Here is a 20,067-nt window from a genome sequence, read left to right on the forward strand (position 1 = left end):
TTTACTGTAAAATGCCTCAATGCCCGCGATTTTCCCATAGGAATCAATGTTAAATGGGCTACAGAGCCCAAATAGCCCCAATTAACCCTTAAATGTCCCCCCAATTTTTGTACGCCACCCCACGATCCACGCCAACCCGAAGCGTGGCGAGCGCAGCGAGCCCGCGAGGGGCGGCGGTACGCGTCCTCCGACCTTTTCATGCCCTACTATCCACGTCGGCGTGGAGTTGAGAATAGAATAGTGTGGCGAGCGCAGCGAGCCACCGAGCCCGAAGCGTGGCGAGCGCAGCGAGCCCCGCGAGGGGACGCGGATACCTTCACAGGTAAACGCGTCCCTTCGCGGGCTTCACAGGTGTCCGCGTCGCCACGGACACCTGTGAAGTCCGCGAGGGGACGCGTATAACTGTGAAGGTATCCGCGTCCCCTCGCGGGGCTCGCTGCGCTCGCCACGCTTCGGGCTCGGTGGCTCGCTGCGCTCGCCACACTATTCTATTCTCAACTCCACGCCGACGTGGATAGTAGGGCATGAAAAGGTCGGAGGACGCGTACCGCCGCCCCTCGCGGGCTCGCTGCGCTCGCCACGCTTCGGGTTGGCGTGGATCGTGGGGTGGCGTAAAAAAATTGGGGTGACATTTAAGGGTTAATTGAGCCTATTTGGGCTCTGTAGCCCATTTAACATTGATTCCTATGGTAAAATCGCGGGCATTGAGGCATTGAATGCAAAATCGCGATCAATCTGACTTTTTAACATTGTTCCCTATGGGAAAATCGCGGTGATCGCGGGCATCGCGTCGCGGCCGTTTATGTGCTGCCCGCGATGTCGCGATCACCGCGATGGGCGCCGTTCTAGGTAAAGAGTACCACATATTTAATACTCTCGATTCCCTGACACGGCCTTTGGGGATTGACATATGCAGTAATACATTGCTGATGTACAGAATGGGGGATATTAGTCAGTAGTATAGAGTGGGCACAAAACAACATTGCTTAGCAGTGTACTACTTATACTAATACTGGTTTACTAAATCAATATTAATTCAATTGTATGTGTTGCAGCTGCTGTGTCTATTTGCTGTACTGGTCCTCCTATCCTATTCCAGTCTTTCTCATACAACTACATAGAGTAGAATTAATTATTTCCAGCTGTTAAGCTGTGTACACACGGGGGCGATAGGGGCTGAAATCGCTGGGAATATGGTCACTGGCGACCATATTGCCAGCGATGGGAGTGTGCCCGGGCGATAAACCGTCGGGAGTGCGCTCCCGTTTTCAGCCCCGTTCTAATCGCTGGTCTCCTGCGACCAGCTGATTACCTCTGTGGCTCCCCCGGCAGAGGTTCCCTTTCATCAGCGACCATCTCTGGTCGCTGATGAAAAGGAGAAACTGAGCAATATATCTCCCCCCGTGTGTACGCACCTTTAGTGTAGACTACATATTCTGCAACAGGTTTATTGCAAAAATAAGGACTTAGGAGCTCATTTGCACGGCTAGCTAGAGTTTATAGTATACGCCACCCTGCTAGTGTGAAATATAAAGATAAAAAAAAGGCATATCCGGGCTGGAGCTGATGTCACACACCCTCCCCTGAAACACTAAGGCACGAGTAGCATTTTCCCGGACACTCCCAGCGTTTTCCTAGACACGCCTGCATTTGTGCTAGCACTCCCGCTAAACATTCGGCTCCGCCCCCAGATGCCAACTTCCTGTTAATCACCTTGCAAACAGCGTGCGCATTGAAATAGTTGCAGGATTGTATCACAGAATGAGCTTGTGTATGTGTACTGAAAACGTTAACCATTATCGGCTGCTGTGCAATCAGGTCTGAATCAGGCCCTTAATCTGAGTCGGATGCCATTTGTATCTAGTTGTATATATAAAATGTGCAGTGGCGTAACTAGCTTAGGTGACACCCTGTATGGCTGCACGCAGCTTTGATGTGCACTAGCAAAAAAGAGCATGGCTTCTTGGGTGGAAGTGTGGCCTCACATCCCGGACTTCCATTTTCAGCACCCCAGGGGTTCTTGAGATGCGTCTGTGTGCAGGGCTGGCTCCTACAGGATTCGGTATGAAATCCCAACGGTCAAAATCCCGACAGGGTCAAAACCCCGAATGGGTCAAAATACAGACAAGGAAAAAATCCCGACATGGACAAAATTCCGACATTTAAAATCCCGACAGGGTCAAAATTCCGACATTTAAAATCCTGACAGGGTCAAAATCCCGACATTTAAAATCCCGACAGGGTCAAAATCCCGACATATAGAATGTACAGGTGAAACAGTGTACATGACTTTCGGTCGACAGGTGCGAGGTCGACATGGATTTTTTCACTGTTTTTTGACCCAAATGTCTACACAGTCGACATGGACACCGTTGGAAGTGAACAGCTGCCCCTCGCATCGCTCGCGATGCTTCGGGCACGGTGCCTCGCTGCACTCGGCACACTATTTTATTCTCCCACCACGCCCTAGTGGATGGTAGGGCATGAGGGGATGCGGTCATTTGGTCTACTGCATTATGGTCGACAGTCATTAGGTCGAATCCATTAGGTCGACATGCTAAAAGGTCGACATGATTCTAGTTCGAAAGGTCATTAGTTCGAAAAGGTCATTAGTTCGAAAAGGTCATTAGTTCGACATTGTCTATGTCGACATTCACAAGGTCGACATGGAGTTTTTCAATGCCGACAGGCGGTATTTCATGCCCTACCATCCACTAGGGCGTGGTGGGAGAATAAAATAGTGTGCCGAGCGTAGCGAGGCACCGTGCCCGACGCATCGCGAGCGCAGCGAGCGATGCGAGGGGATGCAGTGCACTTTAAACTGTGTCCATGTCGACTGTGTTGACATTCAGGTAAAAAAACAGTGAAAAACCCCATGTCGACCTTGTGAATGTCGACATAGACAATGTCGAACTAATGACCTTGTCGAACTAATGACCTGTCGAACTAATGACCTTTCGACCTAGAATCATGTCGACCTTTTCCCATGCCGACCTAGAGTCATGTCGACCTTTTAGCATGTCGACCTAATAGATTCGACCTAATGACTTTAGACCATAATGCAATAGACCAAATGATCCCAACCCGGCATGAGATACCGCCTGTCGGCACATGATGGTTCAAAAAACAGTGAAAAAACCCATGTCGACCTCGCACCTGTCGACTGCAAGTCATGTAGACTGTTTCACCTGTACATTCTATATGTCGGGATTTTGACCCTGTCGGGATTTTGATCGCATCAACTCCTACACAGTGACAGGAGCCTAGTGTTGCACATAATGTTACAGTGCAGCAACCAGCTTCTGTCACTGAGCAGGAGTCGGAAGTTTGATGTCACCCCTCCCAACATGTCCCTCTCCAGCAGGGACACAATGCTCTGCTCCTGGACTTCCCTCTTCATGAATGATTACTATCACCTCTGGTGAAATGCCTTTCTTATCAATTAGCCTGATCAACAGGTGCTGGCAATCATACATTAGGAGGGGAGCCCAGGAGCAGAGCATTGTGTCCCTCCTGGACAGTGGTGCAAGTAGAATTTTTTTCTTGGTGGTACTGATGGCCTCCACCAAAAATGGGCGTGGTAATCTGTCATGAGGGGGCGTGGTCACACAAAGCTAGAGGAGTGACTAAATGACAATAGTGGCGTGGCATCAGGAGACAGGAAATGAGAAACTGGGAATGACTGGCAGTGGGTTGGCTCTTGCTTGGGGGAGAGACGGGCAGCTTGTGCTTACAATAGTGGAGCCTGCTCTTCATGCTGTCAGCGCCGCTAATGCCTGTCAGTGTGACAGGCTAAATCCGCAGTAGCCGGTAGCTGCATACAGCACCAATCATAGCGCTGGGTGGGCGGGCTGCGGATGCATTATATTTAGACTTAAAATAAAAATAGAATTGACAGTGGGTCAGGGGGTAAGTGGTACTGCGTACCTGCAACATATTTCTTACAGGTACTCCGTACCACGCCGTACCCCCTTACTTGCAACACTGCTCCTGGAGTGGGTCATGTTGGGAGGTATGGCACCGTACCTGAAGCATGGCGAGTGCAGCGAGCCATTTGAGGGGATGCGGTGCGACATGTCAGTGTCCATGTCGACTGCGTCGAAATTCAGGACAAAAAAAGTGAAATAGCCCATGTCGACCGTTTGCCTGTCAACCTTCCCCATGTTGACCTAATGCTTGTGTCGACCTAATGACCCTGTCAACATAACCAATGTCGACCTTCAGTCATGTAGGCCCTCATGCATGTTGACCTAGTGGTGTCAACCTAATGCTTGTCGACCTAGTTGCTGTCTATCCAAAGATCCATACCCCTCCTGGACTTCCCTGGTAATGTATGATTGCCATCACCTGTGGTGAAACGCCTTTCTTACTTACGCTGTGTACACACAGGGCGATATTTAGTACATGTTGCTGAGCGACCATATTGCCAGTGATTTCATGTGCTATGGGCGATAAATCGCTGGGAGCGCAGTCCCGTGGCCAGCCCTGCAATGGTCACTGATCGCAGGAGCAGCGCTTTCCCCGGCAGTCAGCTGTTTCCCCCAGGCAGTTTCTCCTTCACATCAGCGATCATCTCTGGTCGCTGCTCATTATATCTGTCCTATCAGAGTCATGCTCATTATATCTGTCCTATCAGAGTCTTGCTCAATATATCTGTCCTATCAGAGTTCTGCTCATTATATCTGTCCTATCAGAGTCCTGCTCATTATAAATGTCCTATCAGAGTTCTCCTCATTATATCTGTCCTATCAGAGTTCTGCTCATTATATCTGTCCTATCAGAGTCCTGCTCATTATATCTGTCCTATCAGAGCTCTGGTTGGGGCAGGTGCTTTGAACATACTTGCCTACAGTACTTGTCTACCTGCCCCTCTCCATGAGGGAGACAATGCTCTTTTCCTTGACTTCCCTGGTAATGTATGATTGCCAGCACCTGTGGTGAAACACCTTTCTTATCAATGACCTAGCTCCTCACAGGTGATGACAATCCTACATTACCAGGAAAGTTTAAAAACAGAGCATTTTCTCCCGCATGGAGAGGGTCAGGTAGGCAAGTATGGGCCTTAGGTCAACACATGAAATATGGACGGGCCTAAGGTTGACACAAGCATTAGGTCCAGGGCCGGATTAACAATGGGCCTGATGGAGCTACAGCTCCAGGCCCACTCTCCAAATAGGCATATTTTGTAGCTGAGGGCCAGAGCTTTCCAACGAGCCCAGCTCCGCGTCGCTAGCCCCCTGGGAACCGGAGATACGTTCCAGGCAAACCTGGAACGTTTTCCCCATAGGATAACATGGGACCCTCTAATTCCGACCTCCACCCGGTTCCAACGGCTGCCAGTTCCCCCTCCGGCATCACAAAAGCTCGAGGTTGATCTCAGTCAAACCCAAATCGCTGGGCCTTCAATCTGATACCTGGTCCATACCTGGTCCATATGGGTTAATTGGTTCATGGCTGTTCATGTTGTTTGAGGACAGATTTATCTGGAACCAAACGTCCCAGTTTCACGGGACCAAAATCATTTGAAGCCAACATGTAAATGGGTCAGTTGGTTCCAAAGATATAGCTGGTTGTTTTAAGGGGGGCAGGGGGTGGTTTTCTCTTCCTCTCACACCGGAAATTGCAGGGAATATGCTGGTGTAAAAGGGGCCAGTCCGGGAATGTCCCTGCATGATCCTGGCACCATATTTGCATTTTCTGGTATGAAAGGGGTATTATTTCAAATAGCCGGGACATGCAGTGCTCTGAATACAGCCAAACTGCCCGGCTGTCAATGGCTGTCATTTCTGCCCGGCGGCGGCTGTCCCCCAGTTACCGTGAGCATGTATTCCCCCTTGGCAATGATCATGTAATCCCACATGGCAACGAGCATGGAACCCCTGGCAATGAGCATGGAACCCCTGGCAATGAACATGGAAGCCCTGGCAATGAAATAAGCAACACTTATGTAGCATAATTTTTAATAGGCATTATGGTGTTTGGCATAATACGTAATGGGGATTATGGTGTGTGTCTTAACATGTAATGGACATTATGGTATAAATTTTTAATGCGCGCCTTTGGCGCGCAATGCCCCTATTTATGAAGCATATTGTGCATTATTGCTCAATCTGTTTGGTATAGTGTAGGCATGTTCAAACTATGGCCCTCCAGCTGTTGTGAAACTACAAGTCCCATCATGCATTGCTATTTGGGAATGTCAACTATGTCAAGGTATGCTGGCCTGGGATGTGTAATTTTAACAACAGCTGGAGGGCCACTGTTTGGACATGTCTGGTATAGTGTATATTTTGGCTCAATCATAGGTGTGCACACATTGAGTCTTAAGGGTGCACAGGCACCCCCAAATGTGGGTGCCTGTGCCCACCCTTATGTACATCTCCCTGCCGCTAGCAACACCTCTTACCGAAGACTTTTGATTTTTAGAACTCTATTCCATTAAAAGAAGCACCCATAAATTAATTGTGTGTTTTGCATTGTTAATTGCACTAGACATTGTCATATCACAACATACCTGCGTCATGCATACAGTATAAGATTTTTACTTTATTTGCATGTACTGTTACACAGAGTAAGAGAGATGTTTTATATTGTAGTGAGTGCCAATAGATGTCTTAGACACGCCTGATTGGCAGTGTTAGACACACCCAATGGGCGGTGTTAGACATGCCCAATAGGTGGTGCCAGGCACACCCCTTTGAAGGTGCACCCCCTAATAAAATGTGCTGCGTACGCCTATGGGCTCAATCCATGTGGCAAAATGTGAATTTTGCCTTAATCTGTGTGGCATAACGTGAATTTGACTCAATATGTCTGCCATAGTGTGAATTTTGGCTCAATCGGTGTGAATTTTGGCTCATTCCATGTGGTATAATGTGTAAGAGGCAAGTACAGTATAAGGGGGTTACTATTGTGATACATGATTTGTATAAGGGGTATATGGTGTGGTAAACTTAGGTGACCACATAAAAGGTGCTGAAATGTTGTCTCCCAAGTTTCGGCTTTCAGTATTTTTTTTATGACTGGAATACCGCCTCACCCCGTAAGTATCTTAGGACATCGGCGTCCTGCGGGTGCACCTTTGGAGGGCACCCACCAATATATCTCCCTGCATTTTTCTTATGCCAGCCCCCTGCCTTTTCCAGGCATATATAATTAGTTGAAAGTATTTACACAAATACAGACACACCTATGAGCAGACCACCCAACCAGAACACTGGTCACGCCCCCCACATTATTAGGTGCTGGCCGCAACCCCTATTATTGCACATAATAGGCCCTTGATCATTTTCAGCTCCAGGCCCATTTAGACCTTAATCTGGCTCTGATTAGGTCGACAACAAGTCAGAAGGTCTTATCACATTTTTTTTTTCAAAAACAGCCGGTATGTCATACCCTACCATCCACTAGGGCATGGAGAGAGAATATAATAGTGTGCTGACCGCAACGAGGCACCGTGCCCGAAGCATGGCGAGAGGCACCCTGATACAGTGTCCATGTCGACTTACGTTGACATAGGCACAAAAAAACCACGTTGACCGTCTGACTGTCGACCTAATGCTTGTGTTGACCTTCCGACCCTGTCGACCTTAGGCCTGTTGACCTATTTCATGTGTCCACTTTTAGTGGTCAACCTAATGTATTTCGACCTTCATACTATCGACCCCATGGCCAATACCCGAAGGTGACACCTACAAGTGTGGACGCATACTGCTAGATCTGTGAGGCGCGTCATAAAATCACTTATATCCAATCCTTATAATCCTTTGCTGGTGCCCCGCCTTCTGTTGAGCTCAGAGGCAGAACTCTGGGATGCAATGGAGTCATCTGCTGCCGGGCTCCTGCTCCCCAGGGGGCACCTCTCCTTCCCTTTGAGTTTGAATCAGTTAATTGAAAGCAGTTGATATAGCTAATGTGGCTTACTCCCCCTTCTAACATCATTTTTGCAAGTGTCACATCCTGTATTAGACCCATGACCTTACTGGTGACAGACACCGAATGAGCTATTTTGGGGGGGGGGGGCACCAGTACTTACCTTGCCTCTGGGCAACTGGGATGAACTTACGCCACTGGTTGAGCTGGTCTACCTGCATTCCCCCAGCACGTGCAGCAAGGAAGCCGGTAGGTACAGTATGACTATTGTACACTTGCTGTGAGTTTATGTAGCTGTGTGGTTTGTCGTACTGGAACTGTGCAGAGAAGACTGGATTGTATCATTATCTAATGTCATGCATGTTTCACTTTCAATTTAAATATTTCCCAGTTATTTCGGAATTTATCGCTGCATCTGTTACAGTATAGATACTGTATCCGAGACCTTCATTCTCCCCAGCCAATTAGCTGTTATACCAAGATAATGATCTCAGTGACTGATGATATTTCCAAACACAATAGGCCGGTGGACCTACATATAATTATTTTATTTCGTTTTGTTTTCGCAAAGGCCTGAAGAACTTGTTTTTTGTAGATTGTTATAATAAATTTGCTTTGCCTGGCAGTATTTTTGCAATTCAGCATTTTTTGGACATTTCTTAGATTCAGCAAAATGACAATTTATGCAAACGGCTGAAGATAATCATTGTGACCAAAGTGAGTAACAAACTGGTGAATTGTGCTGGCTGCAACGAGGGTGAGAACAGTGTGCTACAGGCTGGCTGTAAATGCCTGCGTGGCTACACTTGCAATAAACAAAGTGTATAATATCATAAAATAAGGGCCTGATTCAGACGTATTAGGACAGGCTGCGAATTCGAAGCCAGTATGAATATAGAACAACTGTGCACATGCGTATGGTAAGCTGTGCACATGCGTGACCCTCCACCCGAAGGAAGTGTGCGCAGGCTAGGCTTCTCTCATTGCTCGGAGGGTGATTGACACCCTGCGAATATTTGGGCATGTCCCCTAGAAGGCGCAGGTGTCCTTTGGGAGGGAGGGCCGCTGACGTCTCACACTCACAGCCCAGCAAGCAGGTCTGAATCAGTGGCAGTATATTATGCTGACAACAACCAAGAGGGGATGGGGATAACATTCTGGTCAATGGGATACTGGCAGTCAGAATACCGTCACCGTCATCCCAACACCGGCATCGCGACTTGTGGCTACAAGACCAATGCCGGACTCCCGACATTGATTAAGATGCTGACACTAGAATTCCCACTGTCGGCGTCCCAGTATTCTGACCGCGGTTATCCCTATGTATTCCAACGTAGAGTAGCAACGGGATGCTTCTGTTAAATTACAGATTACAGACCGGGGAGGCAGGTGCACTGTTATATGAAACAAGGGGTCTAATTCAGACCTTTATGCTGCTGTGTGAATTGTAAATAATTATCAACAGACTGCGCAAGTGTCTGGGCCGCAATGCTCTTGCTTGACGTCATTCGGCAAATAAATTCTGCTACTATTTCTGACCACTCGCCCCCTTCCCAAAGTGATTGGCAGGAGGCGGGCTTTTGGGGTATCCGACCATTTCATAGGCATGTTAAAAAAAAAAAAAAAAACACAGGCGTGCCCAAACATTTTAGGGGAGGAAGGATAGAAACATGCAGCTTACACTGACATGTACTACCAGGGAGCGCTATGGTGTGCAGCATAATAATTACCACTGTTTCTTATAACAATGTAAAAATTGGTACTCTTTACCTAGAAGGGCGCCCGTCGCGGGCATCGCGGGTACATTTATGTATGGCCGCGACGCGACCGACGCGATGCCCGCGATTTCCCATTGAAACCAATGTTAAACATGGAAATCGTGTCGGTCGCGTCGCGGCCGGCCATAAATGTACCCGCGACGCGATGCTCCCGATTTCCCATAGGAATCAATGTTAAAAGGCGCGATGGACCCGATTTTACTGTTAAATGGCTCAATCCACCCGATTTGGCCATAGGAATCAATGTTAAATGGGCCACAGAGCCCATTAACCCTTAAATTTCCCCCCAAATTTTTAACGCCACCCCACGATCCACGCCAACCCGAAGCGTGGCGAGCGCAGCGAGCCCGCGAGGGGCGGCGGTACGCGTCCTCCGACCTTTTCATGCCCTACTATCCACTAGGGCGTGGTGTGAGAATATAATAGTGTGGCGAGCGCAGCGAGCCACCGAGCCCGAAGCGTGGCGAGCGCAGCGAGCCCCGCGAGGGGACGCGGATACCTTCACAGTTATGCGCGTCCCCTCGCGGGCTTCACAGGTGTCCGTGGCGAGGCGGACACCTGTGAAGCCCGCGAGGGGACGCGTCTACCAGTGAAGGTATCCGCGTCCCCTCGCGGGGCTCGCTGCGCTCGACACGTTTCGGGCTCGGTGGCTCGCTGCGCTCGCCACACTATTATATTCTTACACCACGCCCTAGTGGATAGTAGGGCATGAAAAGGTCGGAGGACGCGTACCGCCGCCCCTCGCGGGCTCGCTGCGCTCGCCACGCTTCGGGTTGGCGTGGATCGTGGGGTGGCGTTAAAAATTTGGGGGGACATTTCAGGGTTAATTTGGCCTATTTGGCCCCAAATCGGGTCCATTGAGGCATTTAACAGTAAAATCGCGGTCAATCTGCCGTTTTAACATTGTTCCCTATGGGAAAATCGCGGTGATCGCGGTCATCGGGGGCATCGCGGCCATCCCGATTTACCCGCGATGACCGCGATGACCGCGATTTTTACCCCCGACGACCGCGATTTCAATCGCTGGCGCCGTTCTAGGTAAAGAGTACCTAAAAAATTTTATTAAAAATAAATAAAATATCAACAATAATAATACATATATGTGCACTTCATAGGTATTTCATTTTGCAATTGTTCTGCTTGAGTTACACAAACTCTGACAGGGAGCAGCAACGGTGTGCACTGGTGTGATCTCTCAGGTGCATAAAAACCAGCGCTTCTATTTAGCCCTTTTGGGCTTCCTCTCCTTTCTATTTTAGGGGAGGGTTTGTGACCTCAGCTCCGGCCTTGATCACGCAGATTTCATCGCAGGAGAAATCATTCAATGGTGAGCGGCTTATAAATGGTTAGTATTAAATACAAGTATCCTGGATGTTTTGCAGAGGCTGTAGGAGATTGCAATGAGTCACTTCAGCATGGTAGCAATTACAGCCAAGGTGAATGGTCTTCTGATTATGAAGCAGAGCACTGCAAACAAGCCTACTTACCACTTATTCACCACAATGATGTGCCCACCTATCCTAAGTAAGTAGTTACATGACTATGGTTGTCTGTCTCCACATATCCCTTATCTTCTCAATGAGCAGCTTCAGTTGAAACGAGTGACTTCAAAAATTTCTTTATAGACCACATTTGTCGGTTTTTTTTCTTTTCTTATGTAACACGTGACACGGCCACTTGGAGTTGGCCTTGTGAAAAACATTCCCCACTTAGGTCATCTCCAGCTGCATTAAGTGTTTGCCCATGTGCTGTATTTATGGTCATAACAAAGCAAACCGTTATCGGGAACTCGACTCGTTGAAAATTGAATGTTAAATGTGAGGGAATTATTGGGATTCTGGGTATTAAAGCAGTTTTTTCAGTTCCACAGCCAGAAAGAATATTACTCTCAATGAGAAAGTTTTTCAGTTTTAATTTGCAATGGTGTACCATTACTTGCCCCCTGCTCCCCATCACTCCCCCAGCTTCAGCCACCCCACTCTATGCCCCCTGCTCCCAATCACACACCTCCTGCCTTAGCCACCCCACTCTATGGCCTCTGCTCCCCATCACACACCTCCTGCCTCAGCCACCCCACTCTATGCCCTCTGCTCCCCATCACACACACCCTGCCTCAGCCACCCCATTCTATGCCCCCTGCCCCCAATTACACACTCCCTGCTCCCAATTACACACTCCCTGCTCCCCATCACACACACCCTGCCTCAGCCACCCCACTCTATGCCCCATGATCTCTATCACACACCCTGCCTCAGCTGCCCCACTCTATGCTCTCCCTGCTCCCCATCACACACACCCTGCCTCAGCCAAGCCACCCCACTCTATGCCCCCTGATCCCTATCACACACGCTGCCGCAGCCACCCCACTCCATGCCCCCTGCTCCCATCACACACTACCTGCCTCAGCCACCCCACTCCATGCCCCTTGCTACCCATCACACACCCCCTGCCCCAGCCACCCACTCCATACCCCCTGCTCCCATCACACACTACCTGCATCAGCCACCCCACTCCATGCCCCTTGCTCCCCATCACACACTACCTGTCTTAGCCACCTCACTCTATGCCCCCTGCTCCCTATCACATGCTCCATGCCCCAGCCACCTCACTATACGCTCCCTGCTACCCATCACACACCCCCTGCCCCAGCCACCCCACTCCATGCCCCCTGCTACCTATTACCCACCCCCTGGCCTAGCGAACCTGCTTCCTGCCCCCTGCTCCCATCACACACCCCAACATTCAGTTCCAGTACCCCTTTATGTAATAGTACATGGTTATTTATCATAGAAAATATACATTTCCCCACAGCTGTGACCTAGACTGGAAACCTTGTGTACGTTGGCTGCCATCTCCGCGATACTCTGATGCTCCTCTGCCCCATATCAAAGACCTCAAGTTCCTGGGTGAAATAAAACTTCAACGAACATTTTCAAGTGAGCACAATTGAACCGTACATTATTTTAAGGAACTTGACAATCTTGACCATGAGGGTCATTTACTGCAATGAAAATAGTGACAGCATTTAGTTTTGCACTAAAGCTTATATAGATATAAAATGCAAATAATCTGGAGAATATCCCAATGTATTTTATGCTACTGTGCATCAAGTGTTCATATAAACCTTATATCAAATAAACTATTCTCCTGTATTCTTATGTCAGATTTAGAACATTGAATAATGAATATAAACTTAAATGTATATTTCTAGACCAGCGGCTTGCAAACCGGGTCGCGACCAACAGCATGGGGTTGCAACTCCATGTTGCTGAAGACTTCTGTGATCTCTCAGGAAATGATCCAAGGAGTCTGAAAAATAAGTTGGTTACTTCAGACTCCTCGAATCACTGGCTTAGAGACCTTGATTCATCAGGCAGCTCTGCCCCCCGCCCTCCTCCCCCAGTGTTCTGCTTCTCCTGTGCCACCGCTGCCAAAAGCAGCCGCACCCCTGGCTCCCTCATCTACATGCAGATAATTATAGGGGGCACATGGCTGGCAGCATGGGCACACCTGGGTCCTGGGGCTTCTGAGTTGTACTGCCCAGGAGTCTGTGAAGGGGTCATGCGTGGGTGCCACGGGGAGTAGTTTCGGCAATCAGCAGCAGGGGAAAATGAAGGGGAAGAAGGGGAGCACTGAGTACAGACATTATGAGATATGTCTATGGATGTGAAGAACACAGGGGCACACAGTGTAATTAAAAAAACCACAGACTCCCTAGTTACCCTCTGCCACCCACTGCCTCCCTCTTCCATCTCTATCATCCTCTGCCATCCCCTATGACGCACCTACACCCCCTGCCAACCTATACATCCCACTATCACCCCCTGCATCTCCCTAGTCATCCTCTGCAATCTCCATCACCCTCTGCCTTTCCCCTGTGCCACATTGCCATCCTTGTCACCCTCTGTATCTTCCTGTCATCATCTGCATCTCTGTGCAGCCACTGCCTCAACCCCCCTCTCCTTCTCCACTCTCTGCATTTTCCTTCCACCCACTGCCACCCTGTCAATCTTTGCCAACCTCACCACCCTCTGCTTCCCCATCATTTTATGCCTCTCTAGAAACCCTCTGTCTTTCCAATGTCCCCCTTTGCCTCCCTCTGCCATCACCCCTCTCACCCTCCACCACCCCTTACTTCCGCTTCACCTACTGCTTCTCTCTAATCACCCTCTGACTCTCTGCCATACCTGTCACCCTCTGTCACATCTATCACCATCTGCTTCCCTCTGTCACTCTCTGCATTCCTATACCTCTCCCTAGTTTCACCCTCTGCCTCTCCCTGTCACCCACTGTTTCTCCCTTTAACATTCGCATTCATTTAAAAAAAAAAACACATGCAGACCAGGAACTCCAAAAGGAGCTTGTCCCTGCTATTGTGTAAGGATTTAAGTGATTGCAATAACGGTCACTTAATTTATGTTTTGTGCCTCCACAATGCAGCCATGCATGTGTTGTCTACTGACCACACATATGTACTGACCATTCTGTGATAACTTGCTGGGGTTCTTTAATAAATGTTATTGTCCTACAGGGTCACAGAGCAAAATAGTTTGAGAACTCCTGTTCTAGACCATCGTATGACAGTAGGGAGGTTATATATGGGATTGATTCACAGTTACTTTATGCTAAAATATGTAAGGTTACTCAGGATGCCTGGCCAAATCATGCTGTCCGCAGGAGCTCATCAAGAGAGGGGGAGGCCCATGTGCAGTCTCCATCCATGTCCCCTCTCTGTACCCAGCAGAGCAGTAGAGTCTGTGCACTAGGGTCACTAGGAGACCCTAGCATTGTCCAAGAATGTAGTGTGCATGAGCAGGTCTCTGGGAAAATGGCCACTGCGCCATTTTCCCCGGTGATTTACCTACTACATATGCACAAATTGACTTCACCTCCATGTTTCTCACACAAGATGCAGCCCTTGATCTCATTGCTGGAAAGGTAAGTACACATGGGTTGCTACTTAGCCAAGGTATATATCACAATGACCCGATGTGATAACAATTTATTGTCATCAAACTTCATAAATAATCCTCCTGGTTGGTTGGTACTTTTTCTCTGTCCACTTTATCTCTCTTTAAGGCATAGACCATCTCTCCCTGCTAATGTAGATATAGTACAGTCACCAGGAACACTGTCCATACGGATGTAAAGGGGCAGATTTATTAAGCTTGGAGAAGAGATAAACTGGAGATAAAGTGGAGAAAAGGTAAAAGGAGATAAAGCATCAGCCAATCAGCTCCCAACTGTCTTTTTCAAACACAGCTGATTGGCTGGTGCTTTATCTCCTATTGCCTTTTCTCCGCTTTATCTCCAGTTTATCTCTTCTCCAAGCTTAATAAATCTGCCCCTAAGGCTGGACACCAAAACATAACCTGGATTTTGTGCATTCCAGCAGGATGAGGGGAAGATCTGCCAAATGCTGTATCTCTTGTATTTATATCTTCCAGGAAGCAACCTAGATATGGGAACTGAGTGGAGTTTTTATCCCAACTGTGGCTTTCCCCTCATTTACCATGTTGGGAAGCGCTGTATTATCGATGGCATTCACCAGAGCAGCCAGATGTCCGCCCCTCTACAGACACTACCAATGGGCTTGGGAAGGAAAAAGAAAGGTAAGCTTCTGGAATGAATGAGGAAATGTATTATTGTCACTTGTTCTTCCCATTATCCTAACAGGTATGGATCATTGGGTAGAGAGCATGATGGTCGACAAGAATTAGGTCGACACTATTAGGTCAACATGCAGGAAGGTTGACATGGGTTAGGTCGACATGGTCATTAGGTCGACACAAGCATTATGTCGACATGGGGAAGGTCAGCCGTCAAATGGTCGACATGGGGGTTTTCAAAAAAATGTGTCTGGAATTTCTACACAGTCAGAAACGTAGCACCACGTCCTACACAAAGACACAGTTGACATGGACAAAGGATTAAGTGCACCGCGTCCCCTCGCATGGCGCGCTGCACTCGCCATGCTTCGGGCACACTATTTTATTCTCCCACCACACCCTAGTGGATGGTAGGGCATGAAATCACGCCTGTCGGCACATGTCGGCTCAAAAAAAAAGAAGTGAAAAACCCCAATTGGAATGGAATTTGGAGTAAATTTGACGTAGACATAGAATCACTTTCTTATCACCTTAACAGAAATCTCTCTTATGCCTATTTTCTTTTTAATAGAATATGACATCATTCTTTATACAGTCATTTTTTTTAAAGCAACCTCGCTATGGGTTAAATTTACTAAAACTGGCGTTCTTTTGAAGATGGGATGTTTCCCAAAGAAACCAATCAGATTCTCCTTTTTATCTATTTATTTAGCAACTTCTAGAAGATAATAGATGGAATCTAATTGGTTGCCTATAGCAACATCCCATCTTAAATAGAACTCCCATCTTAGTAAAATGACATCACATTCACATCGGTGCCCCTGAATTGCTTAATGTCACTTCCCCTAGAGGGCAGCCTGCCACACAATCTACCTAACAAATATATTAGTTCTGCCCCTTCAGCGAGCATCCTAATTGGCCCTTATTCTGGTTGGTGCAGTAATATCCGCGTGCGTTTGTCCCGCCGATGTTTTGTGTCTGCGCATGTGCAGAGGCGTCTCTGCGCATGTGCGAGCGGGGCGTACGGCCAAATCCCGCATGAAATGTGAACACTCCGAACAGGGGGTGGAGAGGGGCGTGAAGGGCTATTTGGGCTCATTACCATATGCATACGCCCCGCGTTTCATGGGCGTTCCCATGCAAACGCTGGGCGTACGTATGGTAATGTGGCCGTGACGCACGTGTAGGGGGCGGACATATGACATCGCCGGATGTCAGCTGCCCGCCCATATCCCTGCTTTTGCACGGAGAAATGTCCGTGTGGTCTGAGGTTGCGGGAGCTGGTGGAGCACTCGGTCCTGCATTCGATGGTCTGCGACCATCGAATGATGGGGGAGGTTCCCTGAGATGGAGGAGGCGTATTCCGTGAAAAATATACGTGCGGTCCGTTCGGCCAGCTTCTTACCGCGTACGGACGGAGTTGGCGATCCGTATGGAAGGCGGGGTTTCGCACGCTCGGTCCTGGCCGCATATTCGGATCCGGCCGCACCGATCAGAATAAGGCCCAATTATGTTGAAGTGAGTATATGTATGTGTGTGTGTGTGTTTGAGGGGGGTGGGGGGGTGGATGGTTTGACATATCTCAAAACATCTCCAGGAGGGACAGAGGGCCAGATGCTCTAAATTTCAAAAGTGATAAAATGGAGAGTGATAACAAACCAACCAATCAGCTCCTACCTCACATTTTTCAAACACAGGGGGAGATTCTCTAACCTTTATCGTTGCGGTCAGCTGTATTTAACGGTGCCGTTGTGCCTATCCCATATTCTCTGTCCTCCGGCGGAGTCACAGCGCTCCCTGCACTTCCGCATTCCTCAGCATTTCTCTTCACGCCTGGCTCCCCATAGCTTTGTATAGGAAAGGCGCGCGCACCTTATTCTCTAAGCCCCGCCGCGATAATCAGAGCCTCTTTCTAATTCGCCTGTTAAGGCTTGCGAAGAGGTGGTAATATAGTTAAGAAATAGTTTTTTTTTTTTTTTCAGTGACGTTTGTGGTGCCTTTTCTTTCTTTTATTTATTAAATTATGGTTTAAGTTTCACTTTTTTTACATATTTGTTTGCATTTGGAGAAGCCAGGCAGAAAGTGAAAGACGCACTAGCTCACTGCGAGCTAGGAGGAGGGCGGAAGAAGCTAGTGCGCATGCCCACTCATCCCCGGAGCCTAAAACAGGGATCGCGGAGGGATGAGTTTCCGCAAAGACAATGCGGAAACAAAATGTATAGAGAATATGGAGAAGAGGTACAAAGTAACGGCGCGCAAAAGTGCTGTTAAAGAGGCGATAAAAAGATAGACTCGCAACGAATGTAAGAGAATCTCCCCCACAGTCTGTGACATGGCAGGTAGGAGCTGATTGGTTGGCTGTTTATCACTTTCCATTTTATCACTTTTGAAGCTTAAGCATCTAGCCCAGAATGCGCTATTCTTGGACTTCCCCTTTTATTTATGATTCATATCACCTGTAGTGAAACAACTTTCTTATCCATTAACCTGTTTAAGACAGGTGCTGGCAATCATACATTCAGAAGGAAGTCCAGGAGCAGAGCATTGTGTCCCTCCTGGAATGGGTCATGTTGGGAGGTATGGCTTGTTGATGTCAGAGGTTCAGCCACTCCCCCTACGTTTCCTGTTGTTGAACTAAAAAGTAGGTAAGTATTTATTAGCTCCATCCTGACACTGCATGTGGTAAGCCCAGCACCCCGTGTACATTGACTGGCGACTCTCAAATATTAGTCTTATTTGCAGATCATGAACATAGAAAAAAAAAATTAGAAAAAAAATATTTTGTACAATGGGTTTCTCTTCAGTTATTAACTTATTTCCCCTTAGTATGATACATTCTCTGACTGCAGTTCCATATGTCAGCCAGCAGGGGGACCCGGTGCACTACACTAATAAGTCTACTCCACAATAAAATCCAGTTAGCTTTCTGCAAGAGACCTTTGCTTTTCCCTCAGTAATGAATATTTCACACTTCTTTTTATTACTGAGAAAAGATAATGAGCCAGCAGATATAGAAGGAAACAACAGCAGGCATCTAAGCACCCCAATGTCTTGAAAATAAGAAAAAGACTCTATAATACAAAAGTTACAATATCTATACTTTGCCATATGATCACTCAGTGGTTCTCAAACTCGGTCCTCAGGACCCCACACCGTTCATGGTTTCCAGGTCACCCGATGGGTGCACTCATTACTGACTGACACATTTTAAAAGATGCACAGGTGAAGGTAATTATTTCACTTGATTCTGTGAGGAGACCTGAAAAACATGCGCTGTGTGGGGTTCTGAGGACCGACTTTGAGAACCTGTTTGATATCTTCACCTACAAATACATCAGGATCCAATGATAAAGGTCCATTGTGTTTAGTTGTAGACGTTCCTTCTTTAGTGGAGGTGAAATGTGACAGCTAATGGTGTGTACACACGGCAGATCTTGCCGTGAGATGCGAGTCCCGATGCGATCAGATCACAGCAGATCTGCACTATATAGTCTTGCCTGCCCTCTCTATCTGACCGCCGAATTGCACTCACACGGGAGCGCGCATCAGCAGCGCATCAGGCTCGGAAGCCCTAAAAAAGCATGCGATATGGCTTCCGATGTTCACTATATCGGGAACATCGGAAGCCAAATCTTACCATGTGTACACTAAGAAGTGTGATTTATTTTTCACTGTTTTGTTTAAGTATGATAAACAGTAAGCTCTGGAATTTGTAGTGTTAAATATCAGAAACTAACCGGTTGGCAAAACAAAGAGCCTCATTCCATAGTTTACAGATACCAGGAGGTATCTGTATAGGATAGACGCCTTCTACAACAAGCATCTAGAAGATCTTGGTGCTGCGTTCAATGACTCCGCATCGATCACCATGGTGACCATTGGTCATGACTCGTAGACCTTGGTCAATCTTCCTAAGCCAAAGCTTACACTGACTGGCCACAGGATCCTAATAGCTGAATCCAGGAAGTTTGAATCCAACGATGCAGATCCTCAGCCTGGCACGTCTACAAAACAGAGGCAGCACGCCCTTCTATTTGAAGAATGACCGCCCTCACTTTGCCCCCCAAACACTGCAGCATGTCAATCGTTCTGTGGCTGATAGGGGGGCTGCGAGCAATACCAATAGTTTAGGTACAAATCCGATATTTGCCAGCTTACGCAGACCCACAGATATCGGCTTTGTACCTAAACCATCGGGTTTGCATGCAAATCAAAATCAGGCCCAAAAAGAGGCTGATTTGAGTATTTTTGTTCTTCAGCTGTCTCTAATCATTCCAATCGTACGACACTATCAGACATGCAAAATGCTGACATACTTAATATGATGACATGCATCGAGTCAACGATACATTAATGTTGAGAAAACAATCACTTACCTGCTCCAGCATCTCTAGCAGAGTCTTGTGGCCGTGCGGTCAGCTCATGCAGAGTTCTGGTGGTGTCATCTGCGGTGGCTATTCAGAGAAATCGGGTAAAATCGCATGTGTATGACATCCAATCCGATGCGCGGTCCCAGTATATTTTTTTCATGGGGAGGAAACCGGAGCACCCGGAATAAACCCGCGCAAGCATGGGCAGAATATACAAACTCTTCACACAACTGGGCAAAACCATGCTGCACCGCAGGTGGGGCAGATGTAACAAATGCAGAGAAAGTTAGATGTGGGTGAGTTATGTTGTTTCTTGCTGCTTGATTTTTACATTTTAGATTTAAGATTGAACACATTCCACCCAAATCTAAATATCTCTGCACCTGTTACATCTACCCCATCCACAGTGCAACATGATTTGCCCCATTGTTTTTGTTT

The 20,067-nt window shown here is 47.7% G+C and overlaps 1 protein-coding gene across 1 annotated transcript in view; it reads left to right on the plus strand.

The window, feature by feature from the left end:
• The window catches only part of SPATS1 (spermatogenesis associated serine rich 1), a 35,489-nt gene that overhangs the window by 723 nt on the left and 14,699 nt on the right, over positions 1-20,067 (plus strand). Inside the window, exons 2-4 of the mRNA XM_083175039.1 lie at positions 11,033-11,174; positions 12,462-12,586; positions 15,098-15,262. Coding sequence (XP_083031165.1) covers positions 11,033-11,174; positions 12,462-12,586; positions 15,098-15,262 — 432 coding nt within the window. The remainder of the gene's footprint in view (positions 1-11,032; positions 11,175-12,461; positions 12,587-15,097; positions 15,263-20,067) is intronic.

The sequence above is a fragment of the Crinia signifera genome, chromosome 3, assembly GCF_055691185.1.
Source record: "Crinia signifera chromosome 3, ASM5569118v1, whole genome shotgun sequence".
Lineage (NCBI taxonomy): Eukaryota > Metazoa > Chordata > Amphibia > Anura > Myobatrachidae > Crinia > Crinia signifera.